The sequence below is a fragment of the Dacryopinax primogenitus genome, assembly GCF_000292625.1.
Source record: "Dacryopinax primogenitus strain DJM-731 SS1 chromosome Unknown DACRYscaffold_9, whole genome shotgun sequence".
In the NCBI taxonomy this organism is placed as follows: domain Eukaryota; kingdom Fungi; phylum Basidiomycota; class Dacrymycetes; order Dacrymycetales; family Dacrymycetaceae; genus Dacryopinax; species Dacryopinax primogenitus.
This window is the reverse complement of record NW_024467206.1, coordinates 636173-649490: the sequence shown is the minus strand read 5'-3', so window position 1 is coordinate 649490 and position 13318 is coordinate 636173. Positions and strand designations below refer to the sequence as shown.

The 13318-nt window shown below is 55.6% G+C and overlaps 5 protein-coding genes across 5 annotated transcripts; 2 read left to right on the top strand and 3 right to left on the bottom strand.

Annotated features, from left to right (window-relative positions):
• Positions 1–588: 588 nt before the first annotated feature.
• On the top strand, positions 589–1798 carry DACRYDRAFT_22304 (alpha-ketoglutarate-dependent 2-4-dichlorophenoxyacetate dioxygenase). Its single transcript, XM_040772734.1, has 3 exons — positions 589–705; positions 752–895; positions 955–1798. Exons 1-3 carry the CDS (start codon positions 650–652, stop codon positions 1706–1708), a joined length of 954 nt encoding a protein of 317 aa, XP_040628753.1. The 5' UTR covers positions 589–649; the 3' UTR covers positions 1709–1798.
• A 397-nt stretch (positions 1799–2195) lies between these two features.
• Positions 2196–3786, bottom strand: DACRYDRAFT_22303 (uncharacterized protein). Its single transcript, XM_040772733.1, has 2 exons — positions 3515–3786; positions 2196–3467 (listed from the first exon to the last, which is right to left on the bottom strand). Exon 2 carries the CDS (start codon positions 3296–3298, stop codon positions 2447–2449), a length of 852 nt encoding a protein of 283 aa, XP_040628752.1. The 5' UTR covers positions 3299–3467; positions 3515–3786; the 3' UTR covers positions 2196–2446.
• Positions 3787–4266: 480 nt separating this feature from the next.
• Positions 4267–5635, top strand: DACRYDRAFT_52497 (allantoinase; the record flags this gene model as incomplete). Its single annotated transcript, XM_040775113.1, has 3 exons — positions 4267–4596; positions 4642–5358; positions 5471–5635. The coding sequence occupies 3 exons, from the start codon at positions 4267–4269 to the stop codon at positions 5633–5635; spliced, it is 1212 nt and encodes a 403-aa protein (XP_040628751.1).
• A 545-nt stretch (positions 5636–6180) lies between these two features.
• DACRYDRAFT_15848 (uncharacterized protein) lies at positions 6181–7875 on the bottom strand (the record flags this gene model as incomplete). The annotated part of the gene is made up of 2 exons (XM_040771143.1): positions 6181–7687; positions 7745–7875. The coding sequence occupies 2 exons, from the start codon at positions 7873–7875 to the stop codon at positions 6181–6183; spliced, it is 1638 nt and encodes a 545-aa protein (XP_040628750.1).
• Positions 7876–11970: 4095 nt separating this feature from the next.
• DACRYDRAFT_22301 (uncharacterized protein) lies at positions 11971–12444 on the bottom strand. Its single transcript, XM_040772732.1, has one exon. It carries the CDS (start codon positions 12325–12327, stop codon positions 12097–12099), a length of 231 nt encoding a protein of 76 aa, XP_040628749.1. The 5' UTR covers positions 12328–12444; the 3' UTR covers positions 11971–12096.
• Positions 12445–13318: the final 874 nt, after the last annotated feature.

Below are 13318 nucleotides of genomic sequence, written 5' to 3'. Positions count from 1 at the left end.
AGTCGTAAGGAAAAGGCGACCGGGTAGGTTACGTGGGCGTCGAGGGTGCCTGGGTGCCTTGGCCGTGTCAGGCCCGGTCCGACTGTCCACCAACATTCTCGACGCAATTGGGTTCAAGGTCCTTTTCGGCCAGCGAAGGTCATGCGCCTCATGGTGAATTGCAATCTCAGCCCGAATCACCTTTGTGCGGCGCTTGGAGGACCGCACAGAGAATCAGAACGTCGTCAAGATGCAGGTCAGGCGGGTTGAAAACTTAGCCGCGGGGGAATGGTTCAACCTTGGCAGGTGTTCCCAACATCCCTGCGCATGGAAGCAAAATCCCACCTTTGTTTACCCCGGTTAACCCGCAAATCTCCTCACGGAGAGAGTGACGTTAACCTCCTCCTCCACAAATTGATTTTAATCACTCTGAATCCCTTTGGCCGCCGACCATAGCTCTGGTGCGGCTGATCCTACAACCGCCTACATCGGCCGGATCAAATGTTATGCCGTATACGAGGAGTGCCGAACGTGCTTCCGACTCTCCGGTCCGAACCGCATTGTTCAATAATACTTAACCATGGACAAGCATGCCGTTTCACTTCGCCTCACTTCTGGTTATCTTCACATCTTGTTTCTTTGCTGGCCACTCGAAATTTGACTTTGAACAATGGAGACTATCCAGATCGGTTCCATCACTTGCAAGCCGCTGCACCCTACTTTCGCGTACGTGCCAAAGCTGTTGTTTTGAGTAAGACTGAGTTGGCCTTAGCGCCGAGATCACTGGCGTCGACTTTTCCCAGGTGCCCCTGCCCCAGAATGTCATTGATGATCTGGTCACTGCGCAAAACCGCTTTGCCGTGACCGTTTATCGTGACACTGGTCTGGATGATGCCCGTCACGTCAAGTTCTCTCAGTAAGTTGCAACATTCGTCTAGTATGATAAGAACTTTGGGTACTTACGGATGATCTCAGGCAGCTGAACGAATGCGAGCTGTGCCCCAAGTTCGGCGGCCCCGCTCAGCCTGACAGGTTCTCCGACCCCCATCTGTTCGACGCCGGCAACATGAACCTGGACGGCACACTGATCCAAAAGGACACCCGTCGGTGGTGGTACAACAAGGGCAATGCGCTCTGGCACACGGACTCGTCGTTCAACCAGCACCGGTCCAAGTACTCCCTTCTCCTTGCTCACCTCGTGCCCAAGGACGGCGGAGACACGCAGTTCGCCGACGTGCGTGCGGCATACGACGACCTCCCCCAGGAGAAGAAGGACCAGATCGAAGACCTGGTGATCGAGCACGATCTCTGGTGGTCGCGCCAACTCGCTGCGCCCGAGGAGTTCGAGAGCGTCACACAGCACGAGATGAACGCGAAGCAGCCTGCGTACCACAAGCTGGTTCAAGTCGGCCCAGGCGGACGGAAGACGATGTTCCTCGCTGCGCACTCTAAGCGTGTTATCGGCTGGAGCCAGGAGAAGAGCACAGAGCTGATCAACGAGCTCATCGCGCACGTTACGCAGCCCAAGTACACCCTCGCGGTCAAGTGGTATCATCCTGGCCAGCTTGTGTGGTGGGACAACAGGATCAGCATGCACCGCGCGACGCCCTTCTCTGACCAGATGGAGAAGCGCGATATGCGCAGGACGACGGTGTTTGATGATGGCCCGTATGCGTACGGGGTGCCCGATGCTAAGCAGATGGAGCTCGGCTCGCTGCCTCCCGCGTGAGCAGGATCGAGAGGAATTCGCTCGTTGTATTAGGAAGGATTATTATCTATGTGCATCATTCGTTGTAAACCAGAATTTAGTCGTTGGTCCCAGATTCTGAGGCGTGAATGGGTACTCGATTGCGAGAACAGCTCACTGCGGTATCCTAGTCCGTATCACTATACCAACGCAATTCCATGCAGTCTATTTCCTCCTCAATTTAACTTCGGCACTCGAGCACCGGCTGAGTCACCTCATGAGGAGAGTGACGGATCTGGAACGTGTCGTATCCTGACTCATGAAGGCCTGGAGCATCCCCTCCCGGAGTACAGTAAGCCTCTCAATGTTTCGCTATGGGCGCACCAGTCCTGCGCAGATAGGATATTAATGGGAGCGATGCAGTATCCATAGGAGACGATATGTATTCGCAACGAATACAAGTCAGACTACATGTACTCCCTGTCACGGGCCGCACCTGAGGTTCGGACCTGCTCCGTGTGCATACATTCAGATTGGGACAAAGTGGTGAGACTTTCCGACTTGCGTACATATACAATATACAATACCAATACGAATCCCACTAGTCGGTTCAATATAAGTTAAGTAGGGTATCTCTTTCCTCGGCCTAGCCTAGCCGTTATTTCCAGATTATTTCTCCACCCGTACGCGTTACGCTGTGTCGTCGGCTTCGTTAGGACGCATCCTACAAGGACAGCGTTTACCGCCGCACGCCTTCCGAGCCTGTCGAGCAAAGACGCACTACCGACCATCAACAACCCTCCTCGCAGCACGCAAGAACCTCTCCCTACTCCCGTCCCCCTCGTCGCACGCGTCCGTTGCAGACCTGAACATATGCCACAGCCCGCGGAGGGCGTCTTCCAGCGGCTTGTCTCCCTCGTTCCCGTGCACGCTGGAGTACGAGTGCGAGTGGGGGTCGGCGACGACGACGGTAGGCCCGTTAGGAGGATATCGTTTTACCGGTGTGCCCACGCCTGAATTGAGCACCACCTCCTGCTCCCTAGGACGGGGTTGGGAGTGGGAAGGGATCTCATACCTCTCATCCAGCTCCCTCACGTCGCGCATATCGACGTCCATCCTCTCCCTCTCCCTCTCCAACCGGCGAAACCGTTCTTCAAGAGTGGTACTGTCTTCCTTCTCCCTGTTCCCCGGGGAGCGAGCGAGCAGCTTCTCGGGGTTGACGGGCGAGGGAACGGTAGAGTCCGCCGTTCCCCCAACTTGGGAATATCGGGACCAGTAAGCGTCTTCCCTTCCTTCCCCTTCCCCTTCCCCTTCTCCTTCCCCCTCCTCTCGTTCAGGGGAGGGTGACCTAGACCCCCAGTACCCCGCCGGCGCCTGAGCAGCAGCATGCGTCGCGCGGATCGTCCCGTATTCCTCTTCCTCTTCCTTCGTTTCTGGAGTCCGCGGCGTCCGGGGCAAGGCGGCGATCGCTTCCCCTATATCTGAGTAGGGGAACACTGGGGTCCCGAGTGGTGCAGGAAGGAGCATGGCATCATGATACCCCCATTCACCCCTCTCACCTTCCCAGCGCCATACGAGGCGTACCAACCCCCCGAGGTCGACACAGGCGAGCAAGGTATGCGCATCGGGCATCGTATACCCCGGTCTGGAGATCCTGGAGGGGGAAAGGGAGGAAGAGGAGAGGGATTCGAGGAGGGAGAGAAGACGGTCTGGGGAGGGACAGGATGTTGGCCAGCAGAAGTAGGATCCGGAGGAGGTGTGTAAGAGGAGATGACGTTGTCTGAGTGGGGTGGAGAGGAGGCTAGGGGGGGTTAGTGGGTGAGAGGAGGGGGAGGGGACGGGACGTACTGGGCTGGGAGGGGAGGGACGGGGGGAAGGAGGTATTGGAGTGTGAGCTGGATTGTATGCTCTGGGAGGTTGTACGGTAGACTGGGCATGGTTGTTGTAGTTGGAGGAGGAGGAGGTGGTGGTGGTGGTGGTTGAATGAAGAGAAGTGGAATGGGTAAAGTCGGGAAGAAGATAGCGCCTGTTTACGGTGATGACCGAATGAATAATCGAGTAGAGCAGAATAATAGTTTACACAACAGAAACCACCGCGCTTCTCTGATGAACCGTTCTCGTCAACTTCTTCTGACGTCCTTTGTAGAGAGAAAAGAAGTAAAGAGAGTGAATTATTATCGGATAAAAGAGGGATGAAATGAAGTGAATATGGTCACGCGTCACACCATCTCTTTCGCCGTCTTCAACCGATTATCAGAGTGCATGACAAATCATTCCACATGTTACATCACATGCTGACTCATCTATCCATTTTCACATGCTATTTCATTCCCTATCTTATCATCATCTATCTCTCTCAACGTCCGCCTCCTCGACACAATGGAAATACATACCATAGTATTCACTTCACTCAACACTGTACTACCACAATATGACACTCTAGTACCAGCAACAATCGAAGTCGACCCCGTACAAGGCATCATCACCGGTGTGCACACCAGCATCCGACCCCAGTCAGCCTACAGCACAGGGGTGGAATACCACGACCTAGGGCACAAGTTCCTCTTGCCAGGACTTGTAGAGCACGTCTTGCCTTTATGATGAGGGAGAGCGAAACTAACACGTTGCCAGCTAGTTCCCACGTGCACCTGAACGAGCCTGGACGTACAGATTGGGAAGGGTTCGATACCGGTACTCGTGCAGCCCTCTCAGGCGGCGTGACCTGCGTAGTGGACATGCCGCTCAACTCTTTCCCTCCTACGACGACGCGCGCAAACTTAGAAGTCAAGAAACGTGCCGCTCAGGGCCGCGTATGGACAGACGTCGCCTTCTGGGGAGGGGTCATACCTGGGAACGAGCACGAGCTGGGGGGGATGGTCGAGGTCGGTGTGAAGGGGTTCAAGTGTTTCCTAGTAGACAGCGGTGTGCCGGTGCGCCTATTCCTCTCAACACCGATCCTGCCTGACGGGAAGTAGGAATTCCCGAATGTCGACCGGTCACATCTTGAAACCACACTACCATACCTCCGCACGCTAAACACCCGCCTCCTCTTCCACGCCGAGCTCGCCCCTTCCCTCCCCCCGGCACCCCCTTCCGACCCACACGCATACAGCACCTTCCTCTCCTCCAGACCAGACAGCAGCGAGCTCCACGCTCTCCAACTCGTGCTCTCCCTCCCCGCTCCCCCCAGCCTAAAACTGCACATCGTCCACCTCTCCTCTGCGGAGTGCCTCCCCACGCTCGCACGGGCCAAAGCACAGGGAGTGAACATCTCAGTCGAGACGTGCTTTCACTACCTCTGCTTGTCGGCCGAAGAAATTGGGCAAGGGAGGACAGAGTTCAAGTGCTGTCCCCCGATCCGCTCTTCTGCTAATCGCGCACTCCTCTGGCAAGCCCTGAAGGAGGGGACGATAGACATGGTCGTCTCCGACCACTCTCCCTGTACTCGCGCGCTAAAACAAGTAGACCAACCCGGAGGAGGGGACTTTACCTCCGCATGGGGGGGCGTCTCCTCCCTCGGCCTGGGGCTGGCGTTGTTAGTGCATGAAGGGCGGAAATGGGGTGTGGGGGTTAGGAAGTGCGTACAATGGATGGGGGAGAGGACGGCGGATTTTGTAGGGGTGGAGAAGGGGAGGCTGAGGCTGGGTGCAGGGGCCGATTTGGTAGTGTTCGATCAGGAGGAGGAACATATGGTGCGTTTGCGCTCCTACTTTCTCTCTCTTTCCTTCTTCCTGCCGCCCACCCCGTCCTTTCCCTCCTTTCCCTCCTTTCCACGGACGGACACCCCTAACCACTCACAAACAGATAACCCTTGACACCCTCCTGGTCAAGAACAAGCTCACCCCTTACTCGGGCCATACCGTCCAGGGCTGGGTGAAGCAGACCTGGCTAAGGGGGAAGCTGGCGTATGACGCCGGTAGGGGGGAAGGGGGGTTCGAGGGGTTGCAGCCTGGGGGTGTGTTTGTCTGAACTGGTGCTGGTGCTGGTACGTCAAGCGCGGGTGGGACGGGAATGGGGAATCATAAGGCGAAAAGTTGCTGCCGGAGTTCAACTGCATTCACATTCCCCTTTCCCCATACCATCCTTCGGGTTAATCACTAGCCGTACCACATTTCTGTGTTTCCTTTTCATGGCACAGACGACGATTCTCAATCGGTGTAATATCCCTCCCATACATCCCTCCCAAAAATGACTCCAGTGGGGTTCGGAGCCGATCCGGTTGATCCGAGCACACGCGGTCGTCCAGACCTCAGACGCAGAATTAGATGAACATTCCCTATGGTATATACAACCCCACCAAACAGAAGGAAGAGACCCGAAACCGAAGTTGAAGTTGATTAGTCTAGTGTTTACGTATATGGAGATGGCCTGGAGATGGATACAGTATACAGTGTGACCGTTGCTACCCTTCCTGTTGAACAACACGTTCTGGATGCGGATGAATGGAAAGAAGTTCGAATGACTCGGATGTGGGAATTTCTCAAACCCTGACGACGACGAGCCTAGGCCGGTTGCTACATGCCTGGCGGCTCGTAGCGAGGGTAATGCTGCTGCTGCTGTTGGTGCTGCTGTTGGTGCTGCTGGGGGTGCACACTTTCAGGGCTGATGGTGTAGGTGTGGAACTTGGTCGTCGATGCAGAGGGGGAGATAGACGCAGTGGCAGAGGACAGCGCTGATGATGCCAGCGTGACGCTGCTCGGCATGCTGCTTGAGCTAGCAAGGGGCGAGGGCAGGCCTATCCCATGCATACCGTGCAAGTGCAGGCCTTGGGCTCGTACTTGCAGCGCGCTGGGTACTGGTCGACTCTGAATGTTCTCAGGCTGTTGTCGCTGGTGTTGGTGTTGGTGCACCATTCCCTGATATTCCGATGCCCCGTACGTGCTGCTCCACCCCGAGCCCGGTCGTTGCGTCCCTTGATTGGAGCCACCATGCCCGCTATTACCCTCTCCCCTCCCGTCATCCTCGTGATCATCATCTGCTTTCTCTTCGTCGTCATCAGCTGGCGGCTCATCCGTGTCCGGCTTCGGCCCGTCGTCTCCTTCCCCCTTAGGCTTCGGCCGAGGACAGTTTTTCGTTCCTTTCTGATGGCGTGTGAGCGCGTCGCTCCGCGCAAAGTCCTTTCCGCATCGGGAGCAAGGCCGTGTTCGTGTTTTCCCATGCTTCTTCATATGTCGACGGAACTCCGGGGAACGCTCGGTGGCGAACGAGCAATGTGGACAATGGTACTTGTGGTCTTCTTCGTACCGTACTTCTCTGTGAAGGCGACGACCATGGGAAGGGTCGGATGGACCGGCTTGAGGGTCCCCGTACGGCCCAGGGCCGAACAGGAACGGTCCAGATTGTTGTCCGTCATAGGGCACATTGTACGACGCCGACGTGTAAGACCCTACTTGTTGCTGCGTGGGAGCGGTGATGTCGGGAAAGAGACGGGTCTCGTACGAGGGGGTGGCTCCAACTGCGAACAGGCGGGGTGGTGGTGCCTGACCTGACATGCCCGAGGCTGGCGTGTAGGTAGGGAATTGCACTTGGGCTTGAGAGGGGAATGGCATTCCAGATGCGGAGGAGAACGCAGGGAGTCCTAGTCCGACATTTGGGTGGGCGGTATGGGTCGGACTGTGGGCTGGGACCTGTCCATGATACGATGCGACGGGATATGGATTCTGCGGAGGGAGGTACTGAGGAGGTGGTTGGCGCTGAGTAGCATAGCTAGCCGGGGGGTAGCTCGGTTGAGGTGCATATGAGAAGGGCTGAGAATGCTGGGAGCCAGCAGAGGAGGGAGGCACAGCGGTTGTCGGTCGAGCTGCTACCGCTGTTTGAGGTTGCTGCCTGTACTGATACGGCTGGTACGTTTGTTGATAGATGCCTTGCTGAGGTACCTGAGTTGTGGAGTGTTGCCCAGATGGCGGCGCACCTCCAGCAGTGGAGGGTGGATTGTATGCGAATGGAGAGGTGTCTTCTACCTCATCTTGGTGAGGCATTGTTCCTTGTGGGGTGAACTGAGGCTCACTCTCCACAGTGTAGCTGAACAAGAAGCGCTGTAAACATTTTTGAGGTATCTGAAGAATGTATGGCACGCACTATGGGTGTCGCGGCTGTTCCGGCTGTCGCGGCAGGGTATTCGAGACATTTGAGCCTACAGAGGGTTCGGCTCTACTGAATCCTTGTCCTTGGTCCGCGCTGCCTAGGCCGCCGCCCGAACCATGATACATGACAGCCGCGAGCGATAGTAGCCCAGCAGTTTATGCAGTGTGAGTAGAGTAGAGTTGCACCGAGTCAAGGGATTGCGGTTGTTTGAAGAAAGACGTGGAATCGAGATGCGTGCTACCCGCAGACATGTGTCTCGGTCCAGAGGTACTTAAAGGCGAGAAAAGTTACCACTGCTATCCACAGCGCGCGTCTAAGGGGGCTGATGAATCAGGGAGAGGCTGAGGAGCACAAGTTATGACGGTGTGGAAGGAGAAAGAAATAAGTAGTTGCAGCTGAAGAGCGCGGGGTTGACCACGAGTTCCCGATGACGAAACGCGTGGGTCGACTTCTCGGGATCTTTAGAACTACCGCAGAGGCTAACGAACGAAAGCGGGGGGGGGGGCTGGAGGCAGCAACGCGTGGATGGAGCGAGAGATTTCTGTAATGGGAGAGCGGAGCGGCGCTTGACCTTGAGGAGGAGGTCCCGGGTTTGATGTGATTCAAAGCCCCCGGTATGCCTAAGTTTACACTCCCGGTATACGCGGGTAATGTGTAAGGTAATTTGGCTTGAATTCTGGCTGGGCGTAGTTACTCTGGGTCGTCATTTTTGGTACTAAGCTTGTTTGGGCGCTGGCCCGTTCGTAAGCGCGCATGAGAGCGAAAAGGTAGTCAGGCGGGCCGTGATGAGATTAGGGCGCCCAAAACTTGTCCAAGTCCTCGGGGCTGGACCCGTAATAGCCGGCGGTATGGGGTCCTTTTCACCCTCCACGTGTCTCCTTTCATTTGTAAACCCTATCCGTGCCTGGACACTGCCACTAAGGGACCCGTGCCTGGCCGTCACCAAGGCAGCTTCCCTGCAACTCTATCGGAAGTCTTTGGCACCGCGAGTCCCCGATAGGCCCAACAACCAATCCAGAGAGCGACACATACCGTCTGTCAGAGCATTAAACCTATCATCTTCGTCGTTGTAAGCCACTTATTTTGCTCCCAGTTTTTCCATCCCAGCCCCCTCGTCATCATTTCCGTCATTAATCTTGATCTTTTACCCGTTCGGCTCACGACTCTCGTTACTCAGCAAGAGACGCCCGTTGCCTGCACGGAACCAGTCTGCAACAAGAATGTCCTAGCCAGGTAAGACCAGAAGCCTGGGTAGCTATGCTAATTCTGTAAATCTTCCGTGTCTATCTTATTTGGAACACTCTTTGAGTAGTTGCTATTTTGAGCGAAAAAAAAGTGAATGTGAATGGATGTGTCATGTTTACCGGTAACGAACAATATTGTTGTCAACACAGAGATTCTGCAATGAATTTGCAACCCCCGGTCGGAATCACATTCTTCTAGTGGCTATGGAGCGCACATAGCCACTGATGCGTCCATGTGCTGCATGTCGCGGAGGCTACATTTTCTTCACGCTAGTGCGCCAAGCACCCGCCCTAACTCTTGTTGATGCTCTTGCGGCAAGCCTTTCGGGTCGCTCCTTTGAGACAAGCCGCAGCATCATTTGGTGCCCCGTTCGAATTCCCTGAAATGCACCGCAAATTGCCCTCCAAATTGCCCTCTGAAAGTCGGAGAAAATATTGGATGTTCTCGTAAGGTTTTTTTGGGCATGCTGGCCACGTTTGTTCCATTTATCCACGTGTTATTCATTTGTACTCGAGGCCTTTCCGCACCCTGACATTCTAAGAGAACCAAAGCGCTTAGCACCCATCCTCCACCAACAAGAAGAAGAGAAAAGAAATATCCATACCATGCGTTATCCCCTTCGGCCGGTAGGCGCATCATCGGGCTCATCGACGGGGAAGATTGGAACCCTTTATGCGGAAGCTGACCTCAGTAACAGCGGAATCAGTCCTGCTCGGTCCGAGCCGGCATAGGTCCCCCGGAGCCTACCGTAGCGGCTTATCCTGTGCCGCAAACTTGTCTACATGCCTGACCTTAGATGCGTAACGCGGTGCTGAGGAAGAAAAAAGGAAACCAGCGATATTATCGTCAGTCTCGGAACGCTAGGGCACGGACTCAGCGGGCCGGTCGGTCGGAGGAATGTTGAGGAGTAAAGGCCGCTGCTCGGTCATCCTCCACTTCCGGAAAGCAGACAAGAACGGAAATTATTTCCTCCAGCTCACACAACTCCATCCGTTCCAGTGCTAGGCATCGTCTGAGAAAAGCGGGGTTGTGCCAAAGCAAGAAGTGGGAGTCCAGTCTATTCCCTGTCAGAACCGCATGGACAGTTTTCTGTCTGGTTGTTCCGCACCTATCCTTACTCAGGATCATGAACGAGTAGACTCCGGACTGCACCAATCGGGCCAAGAAGACAGACAGCGGGTGCAATGGACAGATAACGTCCTGTCAGTCATTTCCCATTACGCGTGCACCCTGGTCGAGTTATCAAACTGTACAGGTTCACTCGGGCATGTTCTGCAGAGAGAAAAGAGCCGCGGTAGCAAGGTTATCAACAACGAGCGAACAAGCAACCGATATTGTTTCATCTACCTGCTCCATATGGTCAACCGCGGCCTCCGAGATATGCATAGCCGCCCGGCTGAGGGGCTTGCCTGTGCTCGGAGAGAACGTGATCCGGTGGGGCCGTAGATCCGAGCGCCACAGAGCTGATTCTGAACTGTTGTTCGGCACACGGAGGATTTTGATCACGAGCAACATCACGGGAGTCGATCTCTTGGATCGCTCCCGCTGGCTCTGGGCTTCTTTTGGAAACAGCCTGACGGAGCTGGGGAAACATTGGATCCGGAAGATGAAGGGTTTTGAGAAGCTTAATTGCGATGACAGGAGAACAAAGGATGTTAATACGTGGAAAGGCCGGATGTCACCGAGGGGTGTCTGCCAGTGCCGATAACTGCCGTAAAATGTTTGTCATGATCTGCGGGAACCGCATGCAGCCTTGATTGGGATTCAGGCTGGCCGACGTGTGTCTGGAACGAGATAGAGGCGTCGTTGAGGCAGAGAGAGCGGTTATCTCACCGGAATAGGGGCGAAAGTCGCCGAATCCTCCGGAAGTTCGGCGACAACGGATCGATAACCGATGATCAGCGCGTTTTCGGTCTCGGCTGCTTCGCCGCACGTTCTCACCCCGCAGTCTCAAAGGAATAACAACTCCCGCTTTGTCTTTCTTTCGCTCATTAATGGGTGATTGCGCATCGACCAACCAGAGCTGGGTAATGACAGGATGGATGCATTCGGAGAGATCCGTCGGAGTCGGGGAAGGAATTGGTCAGCTGCCCTTCGTTCACCTGACGCGCGCTAGATGGACGGAACCGATCTAAGCTCCGAGCAAGATGCCAGCCTCCTATGCAATCCACGACCATCCCATCATGCACTTGACTGCGTGTCATGGATGTTCGAGTGTCCAGCAGCCAGGTGAATAAGTCTGATAGTGGCTTTCTTCAAAAATCGACTACCGTGTCCCCCTGGCAGGCTGAGCGCTCAACCCAAGACATCCTGTCTGCTGATCGTGCCTAAAGATCGATGAGCCCGCATACCTTCTCGCTGAGCGCTCAAGTAATCATACCTGGGCAAGACTGATTGTACCTCAGACCGATGCTGTAGGAAAGTGGGGGTTCCCGTTCGGAATGGGTTGCGTGGCCTATCCTTGCTTGGCAAAGGCGCATGATCTCCGCGCCCATCTTGAGCAGGACACAGGACACTAGACAGGAGCACATGGTCCAAGGGGTCAAAGACGAGCAAAGTGAGGTCTATCGAGATTGCAGATCTCACGCAATGGGCATTGGGTTCTGGTTCCCAGGGTCCGCGTGCCTGGAAACGGGAGCTATGGGACGGGCGGCTCTGGAGCGCTGGCGCGTGCTGGGACTGGACGACGTCGCGGGTGCTCGCGGGCGGATGCAGAGGGTGGCCTGATAGGAAGGGAAGCAAATGTGATCTGTCTAGTTGGTGCGAGTGGTTGTCTTGTCTTGCAATGATCACTCGATTAGGGACGTGACGGAGGGTAATAGGAGGGCGGGCGGCGGGGAAGGGACGGGCAATGTGCCTTACCTGGTGGAGTCGGGGTGAGCGCCCAACGGCGCTGCGGGCGGTTCGGGCGGTGGGTGGGCGGTGCAGAGCTGGAAGTACCGGTGGGCCGGTGGGTCGGTGCCCGGTGGGTCGGGGGAGATTACCATAAGTAGGCTGTGCCGCTCGGGCGGATAAGGGATAGAAGCCGCGAATCCGCGAAGGCCCGAAGTCGAGTGCCGATGTTCGCAGTGCACCGCACCGTCCGAAGTTGGACGTCGACATCAAGTTGCTCGGTGCGAGTTCGGTCGGTGTTGGATCGTGTCTTCGGTCGTCAGCTGGCAGCGGATGGTCCAAGGCACCGGTGCGCTGGCTGGATGGACGCGCTCGTGCGGACGAGTATGTTCCTGCATTGCATGCATGCAGTGGTCAGGCACGCGCTGGACTGTAGTTGGATGCAATTGGTGGATGAGGCGAATTGTCCACGCAAGAGACGTCTCGTGACTGTTTCTCATTATGACTGTGTCTGTATCATATAACTTGAACCTCAGTTGAAGACTGTCGTAAGTAGTACTGTATTGATTATTGTCTGGCCATGGGTATGTGCTAGGGATAAGCACGTGGACGATGCACCTCATGGGCTAGTCATAAGGGACAGTATGCAAGGGGAGAAGCGGGTGCAGAGAGGAGAGTGAGCAACAAGAGAGAGAAGATGCGTGCCTGGAAGGCTGTGCGCTGTACGGAGGATGGCCATCCCCGACTGGCATCCGTTCCGCCTCCGCTCTGTCCGCGAGCCAATCAGGGCGCGGATATCCATGGATGGGCCTAGCTCTTTTTTTACTCTTCCTAGATTGTGTCGCTCGTTCACTGCTCTGGTGTCGCACCTTCTTTCACCTTGGGATAAGGCACCTGAATGGCCACACGATGTCGAACTCTTTGAAGCGTACCTTAGTTGCACACACAGCTATGTCTTCGCAAAATAATCTTCTAGCTGTACTCGCACCTCGGAATAGCAGCACTCTGCGGAGACGTAGTGCAGGTCCTACCCGAACGGGGACGGGAGTACGCATCCGCCGCACACACACACTTCCTCCGCACCTTCCTTCCTCTCCCGGATCCGCGCCATCCGCAGGGCCGTCCCTCCCTCACCATATTCGCAACTAAACCCAAGGTGCCCGCTCCTAGAGAGCACAGTAAAGCGATTACGAATTCTATCGATCTCTCAGCTCTAGGCTCGATGGGTGTGCGAGAGATCGGGACCTGAACCTGGGCCAGGGCGGACTCGGGCGGTGTTGGGATTGTTTGGACAGGCCCTGGTGTTCCTAGGGGACACAATTTCGCGTTCCTTACTCTCGTCTGCTCCGTGTCAAAAGAGTTCAAGGCACGCACATGAGTTGCGCTAGACGGGACAATCATCCTTTGACAGGGGAATAAAAATGCAACATTTTCATCCAACCTCCTGACCCGCAACATCTTCCCTTCATCCTCCGCAATTCTCCCCCAACC